This window comes from Ammospiza caudacuta, chromosome 1 (genome assembly GCF_027887145.1).
Source record: "Ammospiza caudacuta isolate bAmmCau1 chromosome 1, bAmmCau1.pri, whole genome shotgun sequence".
NCBI classification, from domain to species: domain Eukaryota; kingdom Metazoa; phylum Chordata; class Aves; order Passeriformes; family Passerellidae; genus Ammospiza; species Ammospiza caudacuta.
Genome location: NC_080593.1, coordinates 117895179 through 117914201, shown reverse-complemented (window position 1 = coordinate 117914201; position 19023 = coordinate 117895179). Strand labels below are relative to the sequence as shown.

Sequence of the window (19023 nt, the reverse complement as noted above, 5' to 3'; positions counted from 1 at the left end):
CGGCTTCCAAGGCAGCAGGTTTTCACCTGGAGCTTGTCTATAACTTAACAGAAAAGCTGTAAAGTAGTTGCTAAAAGATAAAGATAACAGATGCAGTGCTGGCACGAACATTCATCTTTGGTGCAGCAGGTTACTAACATGACTTTTGAGTCAGAACACTGCACATGCTCTCAGGCTTTTTTATTCAATAAGTAACATACCACACACCATGTCCACCTTGCAATCTGTTAGGAAATAAGAAACGTTGACATGGTAGCTAAAAAATCCCAAATGTGATGGCAGTCATGTTGATGCCAACTTCTTGGAAACCAAGTTTCATGATGCATAAAAGCTGCTTGCTTTCCTCAGAGGTAGGCTTAGCTTTTTGAGTTGTATTTGCTGTTGTAGAACCACCAGAAGTTGACACAGTGCATTGTATACAACAAAACCCCCCAGAACATTAACAAATCAACGTAAGTGAAGGCAGACACTCTTAATATCTCAGTCAAGGGAGTACACATCTCTTAGTTTTGTACCTTAGTCTGAATGGCAGGCAGTTCTCAAGGCTTGGATGAAAGGGAAGGCAGCAGGATGAAGGGAGGAGCAGGAAAAGGCCCACTTCCACCTGGAGTCGCTTTTTATAAGCCTCCCTGCTACTAAACAGGCAGCCCCAGTGCTTACAATGATTCTCCCACGGGAATCTTGCTGCAAAGGCCCAAATACACAGTTTATTCTTGATCCAGAAAAAAAAACAAAAGGAGAGCCTTCAGAGAAATAAGGAGAAGGATCATCAGTTCAATATGCTGGAAAGACCTTTCTTTGTCACTACCCTCCACAGAGATTTAAGGATAGCAAGACATAGATTCCCAAATAGAAGGAGCAACAGCAGTTATTGTAATAAAAGGATCAGTGTACCCAGGCCTAGGATTTTTTCAAGCAGAAAATATTATTAGAAATTCTCCAGAGCCAAAGACAGCAGCACATTGAACACTCTGCAGTCTTAGGTCTTCTGTGCATGTTTATAAAAAAGCACAACGGTATTGGAAGGGTTATCATCAAAGCCAGTAAGTCCTTCAACCCTCCTACCAATCCCTAGAAACAATCTTCTGAAAAACAGAGATACCACCACACATGCACACACACAACTGAAAAAAATTATAGGCAATGCATGGTTTTAAACCCTCCCTGTTCTTTCCCCTGGCCTAAATGCCATAAAATCCCAGTAGCTTAAACTACTCTGAGAATTTTAAACCTATCATTCACCACAAATCGTAAGTTTCATTACGCATTTTTCACCCCCTTTAAAAATGAAAACCCAGATCCAGCTTTCAGCAGAAGTGAGACTATTGCTTCACCACGATTAGATATAAGCAAGGGGAAACAAACCAGGCATTGCTGGGGCCTGACGCTGTCAGCATTCGTTCCGTACATGGCACTGTGCTGGGCACCTCTCTGCTCCGGCACACATGGGAGTTTTTGCGAGATCATGGCCTTGTTTTAGTATAACACAATCAAGATAATTTTTACAAGGTCAGAAAGTTGGAATAAGAACAAACAAAATCCAGGCCAGTTGTGTCTGGAATCAATTAGGCTTATGTGCTTTTCAGATGCTGCCTGTCTCTCTATTAAATAGTATTTCAATGTATACTTTCTATTAGTATGTACGTAAAAACATGCATTGCATAAAATATGTTTCTCCATTTAGTTAAACCCACGTAAACTAGGGATGTCAAAAAGGAAGACGTGTTCATCTGTGAGTGCTGAAATTGTTCTTTTGGCATTTACAGTTTAGTTATCTGCCTCCCAATGACAAACTGCTCAGAAGGGCCAAATGTCCAGGTGTGTCTGTGGTGTACTCTTACCTGTCCAAAAAGCAAATTAAAACTGAAGCATTCAATCAGGTGAATATCAGCTATGCCCACCGTCAACTTTTAAGCCTTTTGTTGAGTTGTAAGATTTAGAGGAAAAAACCCCAAATTGTTTTGCCTTTGCACAATAAAATTTGCTGTCTAATCATCACATTCAGTACTGAATCATCCACTGGACACTACAATTAAGGAAAAGTTGACTTTGTAAGGAATTTCCATTTTCTCTACATGAAGCCAGTCTAACTTATACTAAAATGAAAGCCAGTGCCTGTACAGAAGGAATGCACAGGGGCACACAATCCAGAGAGATTTGTGCTGCATTTGCAAGTAAAACAGGTGACGGGAAAAATATTGATTTGTTGCTCATGTTGTGAAAAAAATTCACAGACATAAAAATTCTATTGTCAAACCACTTAAAGATCAAAATATTTACTTTCATTGCTTCTTTTCTCACCTTCATTTTGCTAAATACGAAAATAAAGTGAAAGAATTTGCTCTTTCTCCACTCCAGTAACTTCTAAACATAAAAGTTGGAATTATTTTGGATAGCACTATAAATAATAATATGCAGTGAAAGAAGCCAAACCCATCAGTTTTCCTATTATTTTTCCAAGCAGAACAGTTTTGCGCCGTGCTTACAGTTATTAACGGGGCTCGGAGCCGGCTCGGTACCACCACACGCGGCTCATCGCCGCTCCGGCCGGAGCTGGGTCAGAGGAGGAGCCCGGGGCCGGGCTCCAGGCAGATCCTGCCGGGCCAGGGAGGCGCGGCAGGCCGGGCTGCCCTTGGAGTGACACAGAAACCCATTGCCTGGTCGCAGGGAATGATTTTCCTCCTGCAGTCACCCCTCCCACGCTTCCGTGCAGCCGCACAATGGTGCGGCTCCACACGCGGGCGGCGAGGGGAGGACGCGGCCGCCTGCAAGGGCGGAGGTCGAGCGGGCAAGCGCATCCCGGAGGGAAGCCCCGGCCGGGCTGGAGGAGCGGCCTGGCTTCCGCACGGCCATTGTTCTTTCCGGGAACGGGACGCCGCGGATCCCGCGTCCCTGTCCGCCGGGCGGGGCGCGCTCCCGGCTCCTCTGCGCGCTCCCGCTCCGGGAGGGCTTCGCTCCTTTGAAAGGTCCCGCTGCTTTGCGGCTCTGAGCCCGGGCCACGGCGGGGCAGGAGCACCGTGCCCCCTCCCTCCCGGGGGACTCTGCTCACCCCGCCCCTCTCGCCGCCGTTCCGTGTCCCCGGGGACGGGCAGGGAGCCCCGGGACACCGCCTCAGGACCGCGGCCGGGATGGGGAGGGGTCCGGGGGCGCGCCCCCTCTCAGGGCTGCCTCGCAGGGAAGATCGAGCCGGGCGCCCGCCGGGGCGATGCGGGAGCCCGGCAGGGATGGCGGAACCGACCCCGCTGCCACCGCCGCCCTCTCTCTGCGCCCCCTCCCCCAGCGGGTCGGAGTTGCCGTGGCGACGGATGAACACCATCCCCCGGGACGGGGCGCCACGGGCACGGCGCGCTCCTCTCCCGCCTCTCACGGGGAACCCCGTCCCGCCCCCGCGCTGCGACGTCAGCTCGGAGCGGCTCTGCTGCCCCGGCGGCGCCGCCCGCCGCCATCGGTCACCGCCAGCGGTCACCGCCCGGCACCCGCACGGGCCCTGTGCCCACACCCTCGGGGCCGCGCTCCGTGGGACCGCCGTGTGCGGCGCCCGCCGCCGCCGCCTCCGCGCCCCCCGCGCAGGCAAAGCTGCACCCGTTTAAGCTAAGCCCCCTGTAGACGTATTTATTTCGGTTTAATAGGTGTTTATGATATGTGAGGCCGGACCTGTTCCTAATCAATCCGAGCTTAATCAAAATAACGCAGATTTATACCGGCCCCGGTGCCAACCGAGCAGGTGCTGCCTCGCACCTGTGGCTAAGCCGGCGGTGCGGCGGCGGGGAGCGACAGCTCCCTGTGCCCGGGGCAGCTGGGCCGGCGGGAGGGCGATGGCTCTGCCCGGCCAGCGCTGCTTTGCCCTCCCTCACTCCCTCTCTCCCTTCCCGGCCGGACCGACCGACAGCTGCCGCGATGGTCAGGGCCAAAGCCCGCGAAGCTCAACGGCCGTCCCCGGCAGGACGGAGAAAGAGGAAGTTACGGCACAGGGATGTCGGGGCAGGCTTTTCTCATTCTCCGTCCTGGCCCACGCTAGGAGCACATGGTCGTGGTAACAAGCCTCAGCGCCGGGAGGAGGAATTACCTCATGGAACTGCAAGCACTTTCCAAGTAAAGGTGGAGTCTGGAGCAAACAGGAGATCCAGCTGATAGTGGTTGATAAGCCTAGGGAGTATCGCGTTGCTGCTTTGCTTACCTCAGAGACGCCTCAGTCCTTGTGGAGCAGGAAGAGGAGACTCCAACTCACTGGCTCCCGGCACCCAGATAACGAGCCGTCTCCTCCTTCCTGCAGCAAGCAAGCCGATGTCTTGGCTCACAGAGCAGCAGTTTCAGTCGAGGCTTCTCCTCTCATGGATCCTCTTTTCGACTGGTTGAGCAACAACCCCACAACTTCAGAATTTCAGAGCTCATTGAAGGAAAGCTGCTTTTCAACTTGCATAGCAATTGAATTAAACTGGAAAGCCAGGATGAAATGAAGTTACACACACCTTCAAAACAAAGCCCAAACCAAACAAAACCCCACCATTCAGATGGTGCTTGGCCAAAAAAATGACTAACAGGGAACTGCATTTTTCTTCTGTGATCCTACTGAAGCCTTCTACTACTGGTGGATGATCCAGGAGTTGGGATTTAGCAGTTAAATAGGTGGGTCCATGACCAACTATGTCTCTAAATTTACACAGTGACATTGTTAAAAGCAATCATCACTTCATCCAAAGTAGATGAAAGTGTATTGTTTTAACGGTGATAGTTAAAACAGGTCTTCCAGAAGAATAGGGAACTGTAAGTATGCTACTCTTTCTTGAATCATTTCCTTTAAACAGACACCCAAACTCCAAGAAGGGGAAAAAAAGGTAGAAGTAGTAACAAAAAGGAAGAGAAGTAAACTGGAAAGAAAATAGAATTGGACTTGGACAGGAACCCAGGGAAAAGCCAAAGCACTTAATTTACGATGCACAGTGGTCAGTCCTGCACATGAGGATGCCTCTTTCTCTGGAGTTATTATGGCTTTTTAGAAAAACTTCCCAGGCAGAATTACAAAATTGCACACGAGTTCACAAACTTAATTTCTGCTTCATAGCAGTAACTATGGGAGATGCCACAAGTGCTCTTGTTTCTGTGTGGGAATGTTTTACTTCTGAGATGAAAGCTGAACAACACTGGGCAAGGAGGAACAGCAGAGCCCATCCACTGATTTTTGTGCACCACTGATGGCTGACAGACCTTCATCAGTGACCAGTTGGCTTACGTCAGTCAGTCACCTTTTGCCTAGAAGTGGCTGAATTGACTCTCAAGGGCACCAGACACAGGAATTCTTTTGTGTTCTGATACTCTCTGTCTTAAGTACTTTAGACATGACACTAACCAGCAACCCAAGGTCTAGTCATCCTCATAAATTAAAATGGACTAAAAAAGCCCATAAGGACAATCTGTTTCTAACTACATTCAAGGCAAAGCTTTGCTGCATTTGTATACAACAATCAAAGAGAGGTGTTGTACTTTGATTCAGGGTTTTTTTTTGAGCCAACTGCCAACAAGTAAATTTGCCCATCTCCTCTGCTGCTGTCTCTGTACCCACCCCTCCTCCTAAAAACCACTCATTCACACATGTCCTACAAATTCTGGACACTGCCTCAGCTCCAGTCTCAGTGCTGTTAAATGTGCACCTCTCAACAATGTCCATATTTACAAGTTCCTCCCTCACAGCTGGTCCAGTCCTTGTGCAGCAGCACTGGCCCAGGTGTGGGTGTCAGTGCTCAGGTGCTGGGCAATGCCTCAATCTGACAGCCTTCCCTGCCTCATCTGGACAGACAGCAAGCAACCCCATGGACTCCTGTCTTCCCAAGTATCCTTGCTATTTAACTGGTTTTTAAGTCACATTCTTTCAGATATTTCCTGTGTCTGAAAATGTTTTCCCATGCCATAATCAGAACATGCAGTGTTTACTTGACTGCTTTAACAATGTTAAATTGACAACTCTTAGCACAGTACACTGATCTCTTTTGAGCTCTCCTCACACCATAAGATTTTCCTCCCTCCTAGTATTTTATGCCTAAATCTAGGAAAAGTAATGGAACTGGGCTTCACTTGAGAAAGGCTAATTAGATCCTCCTGTAATTTACAGCAAATGTACCATAGACCCAACCATCAACAAGAGTCTGCCCAATATAAACATTTATATCTCTGACTCTTTAATGAAGGAATTCTAAAAATCATAACTATGCTGGGGGGGAGGGGGTGGGGAGGAACTCCAACAAACATACTGATGCATCAATTCATCTACATTCATGCTGCATGGACAATTTTACAAGAACTGTGATTTGGGAGAGGAGTACAAATGGATGTGCAGACTTCTAAATAAACTTTGAAGTAGGTTTTTCCTATACCTTATTTCACCTCTACGTCACAGAGCCATGGGATGTTGCAGTTAAATCCCATGTCTAAATATCAGATGTGTTCCAGTTTATATGTCAAGTCAAATGCCTATTACCACAACAGAGATTTGCAACCAAACACAAGTTTTTAAAATTTATTTTTAACTGAACACTACACCTGATGGCACAGAATTAATTTCTTTACTCAGCACTCTCATAACAGTGTGCTTTTTCAGGCTGGGGTATAACTGACTGTGGAGCACACTGGGTTTGCCTTCTCCACCTTGGACTGCCTGCGGTAAGATTGCTACAGCAACAATCTCTTTCCTCAAGCCAATGCTAAAGCAGCAACACTTTCCCCCCCCCCTCCAGCTGCTAAGCAAAGAATAAACTTTTAGCTTTGCCCCTCCTTTATTGGAAGGGGAATAGGGTAATATGCTGTAATTGGTTTTCCATGTTTGCCAAGAGTCTGTTTCCTCTTATCATCCACAATATTTAACATAAGTCTTGTAATAGTTCCAAAAATAATAAAATCTGTCCCAAGAATAAAAATGATAGATCCACAACATGCTGCTTTTTTTGTCATGGTCTTGGTTTCGTAACATTCTGTTAGTAGTTTTTATTGCCTAATGTTGTGGTTTCTTTCATACGCGGCAGACCCAGTAAAGACATTTCATCAGCTACTTACACAGCAGCAGCCTGGATTATTTACAAATGGAGATTTCAGTAATGTATTACAATAAATCACCACTGCATACTGTTGAAGTTACATTGCAGCAATGTGGCAGAGGAGAACCCAGAGATTCTAGGGGGAGGAACATTAATGATACACAAATCATACATATGATCTCAGCAAACAAATTTATTAAGATATCCAAATAAAACCTGTTAGTCTTCCTCTGTCTCCTCTATCTCCTCCCAAGCAATAGTGGAAGAGGACTAGGCAAATTATATCCCCCCACACATGCAAACCAGTACACACAGTAGGTGTAACAAGTAACAGAGCCTGTGCAATACTTCCTTCATGCTTTTATATCATGCAGCCAGATAGCACACATATCCCTCTCTCCCTCTGCCCCACCCTTCCACCCCTAAAACAAATGCCCCATACTGGGCAAATTCCTGTAAGTGTGGGAGTTACAGATGTGGAGCAAGTAAAGACAGAGCAGCATTTTCCTCACAGGATTTAGTGTGAACAACACAATATGAAAACAGAAAAGACAAAAAGGAGATAATATACAGGAGAAAATGATTTAGAACAAAAAAAAACCCCAAACCAAACAAATCAGCCAAAAAACCCAAGATGAAAGTTGTAGGACACTCAGTAGTATTAAAAGAGCAGTCTCTTAAATCCCTACCTCAGGCCTCAGCATTTACAAAAGCAACACCCTGCTAGTAACATCTAAGAGAAAAATACAGGCACATTGGGGTACCTTCTTTAAGAAAGACCACTTAAAAAAATTCCTCCAATGCAAAATTGTCTTCTGATATTTCTAAGTTACTTTAGTACACTTTTTAAAAATTCTGATTCAGTTTATCTGTATTTTTGAGCCTGAAAAGAAGTTTCAATTTTTTCCCAAGAACAGATTTAGTGCTCTAGCACAGTTACAGGTAAATTCTTCAGGCAGAAAAAACTTGTCCCGTTTAAATGTGCATCATTTAGTGTGTGCCCCTCTAACCCACACACCATATAAATATTGCAGCTAAAGGCTCTTCAAAGTCCACCACAAGAAACTAAGTGTCACAAAAGGCGTAACACAGCAGAAAGGATACAACTCTGGAGCAGGGGATGGAGCTCACTGTTTGCTGGGGCTCCAGACACTTGCTGCTTTAGCTTATCAGCAAGTGTTTTGGCAGTTGTTTTACCTTAACTCACTGCTGAGGCTGATCTGCACAAGAGTAAATCAGAATGACTGAAGCCAAGAGAGACACACAGGGCTAAGACTGAGGGGAACTTGTTAATCTTTCCTCAATTACTGCCAAAATTCCTGGAGAATTTCATTTTTAGTAGAAATGGGAGAGACAAGTTTATAGTCACGCTTGGAGGGCTTATCACCCCAATCTTTTTTTTTTTTTTAAATTTTAAATTGACTATTCTTTCTACCACATTCTAAACTGTGATTAAGGGAAAAATTGCACCTTGGTATTATTTCTTTGGTATCAACAGTTTCACATTACATGTAACAGGTGAACAAGTTGCTAGGAAACAATTACATGTTTTGGTTCTTTGGTTGTGAAAATGTAACCAACAAAAGCAACTGGAATTCAACATGGAATCTCAGCAAGTTTTCAGTCGCTCATGTACAAGTAAAGCTGAAACCTGTGAAAGAATCATGTTTAAGCAAATGTTTTAGAAGTAAACCCTCCTGCTAAGTTCTGTGCTATAAAATTTTCAAATTCTAATTGGATACAATGGCATCAGGACTTCTCAAAAAGAATCTCTACAAAAATACAGAGATTTCTGTAGCAACAAAAGGTTTACATGTGCATAAAGTTTGTGACAAAAAGCCAGCCAGAATGCATGGAAATTTCAGTTTTGTTCTAGCTACTCTTTGAAAGTACCACAGTTTAACATAATGTACAGTCTAAGACTGGCATGTGAGCCAGGACCAAACCAGCAGGATCAGCAACTGATTGCAGACATGACTTTAGTTAGCCACAGCATATTCCCTCTGCCCCTCTCACCCCCAAAAAGCAGCACTGGCGTTTCTTCACTATAGTAGCCCTGGATTCCTGGGCAATTCTATACCTCTTCCATGTTTTCAGAAAATGAGACTGTCAGAAGCTTCCAGTTTTTCAAATCATCACCGCTAAAACAGCATGAACTTCTGTTCTTCTCAGGGCAGGGCTCAAATCTCCCCCCGGCTCCCTTAATGGACAGTTTTTACAGCTAACATTATTCCCCTTTGGAATGAAGCTCAGGCTGCTATGTAAGAGTACATTTTTCTCTCATCTCAAACAACTGAATTCTACAACATTGCCAAGTGAAAAAAAACTTCAAGTAGTTAATCCAAACTAATAGTCATGTTCATTCACTCCTTCTTGTAAACAGCTAGTTAGGACATGCCAGTTTTCCTGTGTCATCCATGCAGTTCAGTCCTATGGTTTTACTGTCATGCAACGCATTTTCAAACTTAACCAAAACAGTAAGTGTGCTCCATAAATGCAAACTCTGTGAAATAAACAGTTAAAAGTTGAAAGTACGTAAATGGAGTAACCTCTTAATAACTTAAAAGCTGAAAATAATTATATTACATTGCTGAAAATGTTACTAAGTGTGTAAAAAAGAAGGGAGTCAGCAACTAATATAAATCCACACTGGTTCCCCCTTCCCCGAGATACCAACAAAAGGTTCCACACCATTTTTTCAAATTTTATTTAATCTCAGAACCACTGCTATGTTACACCCATCAGGCTGAAATTTATTCATTCTGAATGTTCAAGTTCTGACAATCAGAATGGGTGACATGAGGATCCCTTACCTCCAGTGTTGTGTTGCAGTCAATATTGGTCCAGTAAGACAGAAGTTTTGCAGTCATTGCCTGCCCCCACCCCTTTATTTCCCCCAATACATGAAGCATGGCCTACCATTAGCATCACCCTTTTGTCTGCAATTATTTAAATAGGATGAGATGGAAACTCAGTTGTTTGCACATTTGTATGAAAGGTCACATGAACATTCTGTATTTTAACAAATAAACACTTAAACACAGGATTTTGTTTTGTCCTGTTGCAACCCTTTCATTTAAGGAAAAATATGCCCCTCCCCCCAGCCATCACCATAATAAGTAACAAAACATTTGTAGTTTTGATTTTCAGTAAGATTTCCAAACTGGCAGATTTTATTTTCACACCCTCTTCACAATAGACAAGATGCTTACCATATATTTAGGATTACAAGTTGTCACTAAAAGAAAACTTTACACGACCACTATACATTTAGGTTGAAAAACTGTCCTTGCATGAAAAATATACCTAGAAATCAAGTGGTAAACAAGGAAAAAACCATTGAGAAGATTAATGTTTTTAAAATGTGCCATTTTAAATTTATCAGCTCCTCCTCTACTTTTCATCCATACTCTGTTTTCACCTACAGTATTTGTTAAGGCAAACAGCTAATCCATTTCTGAAGAGGTGTTGTGGAAATTGTGGATAAATAGCAAACATTTGGCATTAAAATAGATAGCACGTATGTAGCCTCTAGTAATATACATTAAGCATCTCTCTTGGACTTCAGGATAATGACAGGGGAGCATGAACATGCTAACAATGTCAAAAAGGCTTAAAATTTAGCATCCAAGCAGTTCCTATTAATGCTTTTGTAGTTTTCAAGCTCTAAGTAGTATAGATTTTATGCAAATGCATTAAAGAATTCTAGCTTGGCAAGTACACCCAAGCAGGTTATTAAACTATATATACAGAAAGTGATAAATACAGAATTAAAAGAGTCCTTCTGCTTCTCTTCATAGCCTTGAAAATTGACAAAAAACTTGAGGACAGCTCTACAATATTAAACATTAGGTAACCTCAGGAGCTGGGAAACCTAACTACACAAACTGATTAAAATACTCAGATGACTTTGTAGTGTTTAATACAATTCAGTTCGTAGTCAAGGGCACAAGACAACAACATTTAACAAAAATAATCACATCAATTGACCTAGAAATCAAATGTAAATAGATATGAATACAATCTCCAAAATCTGTCTTTAAGTGAACATTAACCATTTATTCAAAGTTATACAAGAATTTGAAGGATAAAGTCTTCTGCAACAGGAAACCAACTTACAAGTTTCATGTCTCAGTTGAATTGAAGTGGAGGCGAGCGGGGCAGGGGGAGGGAAGGGTGAACAAACAAGTAAGTAGGCCTCATCCAGGCAGCTAGAAAGTAAAAACAGGCTCAACAGCAGCCTCCTCCAGCTTGTTGTCCTCCCTGATTGCCTGCAAGTGTTGCATTGGTGGCAGCATGTTGAGGGCCAATTTTTATGCCATTTGCCTGAAATGAAGTTTAATACACAGTGTAAATATTTTAGAATATACTTTAAAAGCTACTTTTTCTATTTAGAAGATCATATAACAAGTTCTCCTAATGTATGCAATAAATACATCAAAGTTTGTAATTTTTCCTAGCATGTTCTTAGCAATTAAATATTATTTAAAGTAAGATGCCTTCCTTCTCATTTGAATTTTATCTCCATGTTACACTCTGTAGCTTAAACTCCTATTAAAAAAAAAACACAGAGCAAGAATTGTATTTGAATACTACTTGGCATACATATAGCTTAAAAACACACAACATTTGCTAAGAATGTATAACCTCTCCCCTCTTGCCAAAATCTCCACCAGTTTAATAGTTTAATATAAAACTTTTCCTCTCTAGACAGCATTTCTTTCTGTGTTGAATCAGCTGTAGAGGCTAAGGGCATACGAGTGTTCTGTGTCATCAATAATTTCTGTGATCCCAAAAGACATGGCTACTTGCCAAGAACCCACACACAGCGTAGCTCTTTCATTCATCAAAATCACACTTATATCTTAACCCTCACTCCCTCAAGTGGATTTTACCTAAAAATACACCACTTTGAGAAAAGTAATACAGTAGCTTCAGAAATTAAGCTCTTAAGGAAACTTTGCGTCACAGCAAATCTCAGATTTATAGTGCTTGGCAGTTGTTCTGCAGCAGTGGTAGCCTTCGGGTTTCTGGCACTCGCTTAGTATTGACAGCAGCTGATGTGGTTTCTTTTCGCTCTTTGACTCCCCTTTAATAAAAAGCATGCCCTATGGCTCATTGGTTTTGCCCCCTCTGGGCTGATAGCAACTTCTTGAGGAATCAAGAAGCCAGACTTGGCATAAAGCCAAATAAGTAGCACGGACTGTTGGCTCTTGACAGCATATTGCAATCAAAGCTCGGTAAGGCACAGTAAAGCAGTCAGCTACTATATGAAACTCGACAGATACAACAAGCATGCTTTTTCAGACACTCTCCTCTCCAATTTATATTGCACCACCAACTGCATTTTCTTCAGGAAAGATGTGAAAGATGATCTTAAATTTTTCATCAGTGAACTGAATTTAAGAAGTGCTTCACCAACATGCACACACACTTTACAGTCAGAATTAGTTTAGAGGATTACTATTCACATCTTATTTAGCTACAAGTTTCCTGATGCATTACTTTGCATACTGCTGAAGTTTCTGATTTTTTTCCTCTTTCAACAGTCTGAATTCTCTCATGTTGAAATATATTGAGCGAAAAAAGATGAAACTACCTAATTTGAGGCCTGCCAATTCCCTCCCTACTCTGAACAATCCTGCAAGGATGGTAATGTCTAAGAGAAGCATCTCACTGACAGTCTGGAGATAGCTTTCCACAGAGCACAAACAGAGCAGAGTGGTGGTGCAGATTTTCACATGTGGTTTCACTAAGCACCTCAGCAACAATATAGAGGGACATGCAGGATAAAAAACCCAACCTGATCTCCTGAAAAGACTGATCACCTCACATTGTCAAATTTTTATGAGACTGTTAACAGAGAGCTTACATAATACTAGTGTTAGGAAGCAAGATTTTCAACAGCACAGTCATTTCAAAATTCAAGACACATTATACATCTTTCTAGCTCTTGTTCCCCTTTCTCCATCTCTCCACCCCTATCCCAAACAAGCAAAGGCACAGGCCCTAATCTCTAATTTCACTAATGTGCATAAGCAAAATGGCTAATCTTTTACTCCCTACAGTATCCAGCCACCTAAACCAGGAACATTTCAAAAGTCTTTTATGTAACTCTCAAAGCAATCCCTCCCCTACACTGGACAGCTCATGGAGTGCATCTGGCATATCAACATGGTCCTCCATTTACATAGTGGAAAATTATCTTTGAAAACAGATGACACCATATGGAGAAGTGGATGAAAGTGGATTTTCTTCTCTTTTGGGGATTTATATTATTTTGTGATGCTTCATGGATGGATAGGGTCACTTATTTTAATCCATTTTTATCACAATGGCAGACAACTCTACAGCCAAATGGAACAGACAAATCTTTTACTGTCCAGCTTTCTAGGGGAGGTGAATTCTGTGCTTTAAAAAAGCAGAAAGTGTACAGAGTACTAAAAGTTACCTCATTATTAATGTCAAAAACTCCTTCCTGGATTTTCTCGTAGATCTCCTTTGCAGTGTTAATAAATGCCTAAAACAGAGAAAGAAGACCATAGACACAATGAGTGCGATATCCTTCAGTGTAGGATGCACTAACTGGAATTCAATCTCATGTGCAGTTGCTTCAGTGAGACTTTCCTTCCTGACCTCTGCAGGAACAGGTATGACAACAGCATCCCATAACCCACCCTGAAGCAGCAATGGATCACACGCTGTTTACAAAAACAGTGGCATTTTCATAACATCTGTATTCCACAATCTGTTGTCCAGTAATTACAGGGAAAAAGTGGTTTTTAAGATATATAAATTACTTTTAAATTATTTATTTCTGACCCTTATGGATAGATTGTGTGGCAGATGGTTTCCTCTACCCTTAATATCTCTGTAATAGGCCACTCTAGATTAGAGTGCTTAGCAACATAAAACCACAGGGTACTTACAATGATGATGTAAGGATGCTGTCTGCTGGCTGAAACCTTACGCTATCATTTAATATTCACCTAATTTTAAGAACGTATTCTCTTTAATTAATCTTGCACACAATGGGTAACAGACATCTTAATAGTAGAAAGGAGGGGCCCCAGGTTTTGTAATGACTTCTAAAAATCTATTGTTTTAATTCAGAGAAAACACTTTGACACTCAGATCTGAACAAGTGACTGATATAGATGTTTTTGGTTAAAGTTTACAATCAATGATTCCATTTTCATCTCTCATTTAGCTTTATAGGTCAAGTAACACCTAAAATAATGCATAATTTAGGAGGTGATTAACAACAGCTAGTAATTACAATAAACATACAGTTCTTTTTGTTTTAAAATACCAACACCATGCAAGCACACAAGACATGCTAGCTTCTGCACAAGCCTATTACAGCAAATACAGATCTAATTCAAATATAAAAAAGTAAACAGGGTTCATGGAGAGGAACAAATCATACCTTTCCTCATTTCTACACTGGAAGCATTTGACTGCTGAACTTGCCACCAGAGCTTTGTTTCCTAATTAACAGGACTGATATGTTTTCACCTTTAAAGGCCTTACAGCTCCCCAGAGTAATCAATCTACTGCAGCTCAATTACTGCACCAAGCACACACCACAGCCAGTGAAGGAGACTTGAACGACTGCAGCAGGAGCAGAGAGATATGAATATGCATAAACTCTAAGTGGGTGATCGAATCATCACAGAGGGTCATGAGAATTTGCAGCAAAATAATGAGAAGAATTAATCATTGCAGATTCACAAGGCACTTAGGAAGCGAGTTCGTTTTTCAAACACGTGTTACAGTTGAGAAGAAAAATTGGCTTTTGGCCAACTACGAATTGATTCAAATTCCTCCGAAACTGAAGTTTTCTATGTAAGGAAAAAAATTCAAACTTATCTTTGTTCCTGATAACATACTAATTATTGTAATGGCTTCATACATGTGCCCATTGAAAGGTGTAAGTCAACTTTGAAAATTCACACAGCTGGATTCTGTGAGGATCCTTACTTCTACTTCAGTGGGACATTAAACAGAACTTGAAGTCTTAAAAAAGTGTTATGATAACTTCATGTAAACAAGCACTTAACAATTGGCACTTCTAACTCTTCTAGAAGATGTTGGCTAAGTACACCAAGACTCTTAGAATTAATTTCATGAGAATTACATTAAATCTATAAAAATTGCTTTAGAGCAACAAACCAGAATTTTAACAGACTCCAAACTGACACAACTGAGAATAAATTAACTTTTGGGTACTACACTCAAGAGCAGTCATTGCAGCAATGCATCTATCCTCACAAAAACCAGTAAAACGCACTGGAAAAAAGCACTGCACCAACATAAAATTCCTTTTATGGTACACATGTACCATACAAAGCAAAAGAGTATACTGAGTTCAGTGCAGTATATTTTAATATTAAACATATTGGCCAAGAAACTGTTGATCTGAAAAATCCAAATATTCCATTAATCTTAGGTGTATCATTTCTGTTCTCTTGAAGTCATAATCTGACTACCCCATTGCCATCAGTGATTCTGGTGCATGACATATTTAAACAGCCCATACTGTTACTTTGCATAGCAAAATGCCAGGTTGCACTGGGCCACAGAAATAATTCTTCTTTGAAAACAAATTATAAGGACATAGCACATAGAAAGTCTATCTCACATTCCCTTCTTTGTATATATTTTAAAAAATTGCTACTAATCAGCCTTGAAAAGAGACTTGAATCCCTTGATACTTCCATTTGTCTCTCAGATCCATGTATCTTAACTTACGATTCAAAGAGTAAGCAGACTCAATCACCTGAGATCATCACTAAAACAGCAGTCTACCTGCTTTAAGACTATCTCATCAGATTTTGGCTAATGCTAGTGCTCCAATTATCAAGGACAAGAAGGTGAACTTGGTAGAATTGACTTCTTCCAAAAATCTCTTTTAATACTGCATGTTCTAGCTCTTATCTGGAACATGCAGTATACTATAAACTCTTAATTATTTATGGGCAGTTTATCCTATTTTCAGATTAACTGAGCCATAAATGCAGAAAGACAGAATGATTTCCCCTCAAATCCAGTTTAGATTTATTAGACCACATGCAGGGCACTGCAAGAACACAGCTGCAGCACCTCACACACCAGCTTGGATCCAGGTGCAGTTCAGCCACTTCCACACAAGACCTCACCAGCAAGCCCACAAGGACTCAGCTGGCTGCCTACCAAGCCTACTGCAGTTGCACTGTACATTCCCATAACGCTGCTGCTACTAAAACACCAGACACAGATACTCATGCTTCTCCATCCCAAATCAGGTCCAGGCTCATTTTCACCACTCCAGGGGACACAGTAGCAGACTCACCCTGCATTTATACATAATCACCTGAAAGATGGCAATGCCCTAGTACACAGTGCCTCTGTTACTCATAGAAGGAAGTGAGAGACTTTTGCAAAATCAGTACGTTAGACTTCCAAATATAAAAATCTTTGACTACATTTTGGGGAAATTCAAGAAAACAATGTATCTTCAGGAAAATGTCTACATTTAATGTTTAACTCTGATCATTTTCTAAACTCCAACTTGCTGATGCTTTTTGCATGAGACTGCACATAACTGTACCACAGCAATAAAAAAAGGTTGTACACAAGTTATTCAGTGACTTGTTTTAATGTAACATATTTTTCAATTGTGTGCTCATTATCACTAGGTTCCCAAATCATAGCAATATCCCTTTGAGGAAAAGTGCATTACTGTACAAGTGGGAAAGTGAGCCTTGCAAGATGTGATCTGCCTGTTGTGTCATGCCTGCACCTACTGCAAAGCCAACAAAAGAGGCTTTTAAATCACAATATATCAGTACATTATAATTTTAGATTATTTGTATAAGGAGTTTCCCAGATTATATAGCAACATGAGGCTCAAGAAGTCACGACTCACAGTGCTTGCCCCAAAAAACTCCCCTAACAACCCAAAACTGCAACTACAAAAAACACTACAGATACTGCATTTAAGGTAAATTAATCCTACAAACACTGAATGTAGAATTAAATCAACTTCAACATTCATATCATCACATAAAGAAGTAATACAGTTTTAACTACCCTTGAGACAATTCCAGGAAAAATTAATTCTGTAACTGGTAAAAACAATGCAAGAAACAGGTAAGGGAGTAAGTAAGTTCTGATACCACTGTCTCATGGGAGCTGTATGCAGGAGTAATAATAAGTTAGGGGCACCAGAATGTGAGTAGTAGAGCAGCTACATTCAGTTTCTACTTGCAGATGTCAATAATGTCACTTGTTTTTCTCAGAAAGCTATTGGAAGGACAACAATCTTAGGACTTTGCTATAAGCTGATCATAGCAGGAAAAATCTTGTAAATGAATTACTGATATGTTTCAAAACTCAAGACTACTAGTTCATCTTTGCCTATAATCAGGTACGAGAGCATGTTCAGCACTGCTAGCTCGTGGAACATGCTGCCCTCTGGTGGCAATGTTAAAATTAAGTTTAATGCATGGAAATAAAAATTTGGCAATCATTATTTCCTGGATTCTTTCTTACAATTACATGAGGAATGCTGAAAGGTTAAATGTACCACAAATTTTAACGTATGACCCAGCCAACACCTCGAATTTTCCTCCTCTCCAATTTCCTATCTTATCTTTTAGCAGTAAGATATGATATAGTTAGATTACTCTACTATTTAAGAATGCATTTGGAAACAGTAACAACATAGACAAGAAATGGATTTATGCCTAAAGTATTCACCATCCCAGTGTGTAAGTGGTGCTAGATGGCCACTTAATAAAGTGAGATTCCAAAGCTCTGAGCAGCTCTTTTATGCACCCACAGTAAGGCAATGCTTTTTACAGGTAAATTATCTTTCAGGAAGAAGCCTAGCACACTTAAAGGGATGCAGAGGGCTTAGTAAGCATAATAAGGTGCTATATAATGAACCCACACCCAAAAAGCACCCCAACACATTTGTAACCTTATATTTGAAGTATAGGTGCAAAGACACAAACCAGAAGTTGACAGCGATTTCTTTATGTCCCCATTGAGGGACAAACTTTCTGACAGACTGAGCTGATACATATTACTAGAGCTCAAACTGACTTAATAAGTTCTGTAACTGTTGTTGAACAGTTACCTGAGGGAAACCAAAAAAGATAGAACCCCCAGAACTAAGAATCCTTTTCTCCAGGAATCTACAGGTCAGGCAAGCAGTATCATAGATTTCATGTTCTTCTATGAAGACTGAAACACTTAGTTATCTGAGACTTCGTATTTTTATCATACCACAAGACGCCCAGAAGCCCCAAGAACCACGGCAGAGCCAGTGTTCCTTATTGTCAAGTTGGGGCACAATCCAAGGATTTGCCACAAGCAGCTAAAAACTGTGTATCCTCATTAGAGCCAGGCGTCCTGCCCTTTCTTCCTTCCTCTGCTGAACTGACACAAGCTTCAACCCCATTTTCTCCTGGGAGAAACTGACTAAAATGTCAGCTTCACACAGCTGAAAGGTCACAGAACTTTGATTTCCAGAACTTGAAGGAATATTGGTTTTGATGCAAATTAAGATAAACCTAACTTTTGGGTGGGTGTTTTTGGTTTTATTTAAAGACTTATGACCTAGAAATCCTGCTCTTTTGCAAGTGCTAGTCAGATTACCTCTTGTGTGTTACTTTACATTGCTATGAAAATTATTAACATCCTATGATTTTAAAGTTTTATTAACTAAATTCCTGCTTACTATATTACCATGTCAAACAACTGCTTGTTTCCCAGCTGTTAGTTGTGTTCAAGGAAGGTTAGAAGGGAAATTAAACACACTCTAAAAATCAGTTCGACTTTAGATGCCTCTAAAAATCTAATCTTCCCATGATATTTTCACTTTCACTCTTCAGAGAATATTAAAAAAGAGCATCTCCTTTCTCTTACTGTGCCACTGTTGAAGCTACAGGAGCTTTGAATATTTGTTATTCATTTAAGTAAAAGCATGAAAGAAGCTGCCTGAAGAGAA

General features: G+C 41.3%; 1 protein-coding gene across 1 annotated transcript in view; it reads right to left on the bottom strand.

The window, feature by feature from the left end:
* Positions 1 to 7453: 7453 nt before the first annotated feature.
* The window catches only part of RAB2A (RAB2A, member RAS oncogene family), a 45296-nt gene continuing 33726 nt past the window's right edge, over positions 7454 to 19023 (bottom strand). The window contains exons 7-8 of the mRNA XM_058821307.1: positions 13477 to 13545; positions 7454 to 11351 (exon numbers count right to left, since the gene is read on the bottom strand). Of these exons, the coding sequence (XP_058677290.1) occupies positions 11256 to 11351; positions 13477 to 13545 (165 nt within the window). The 3' untranslated portion in view covers positions 7454 to 11255. The remainder of the gene's footprint in view (positions 11352 to 13476; positions 13546 to 19023) is intronic.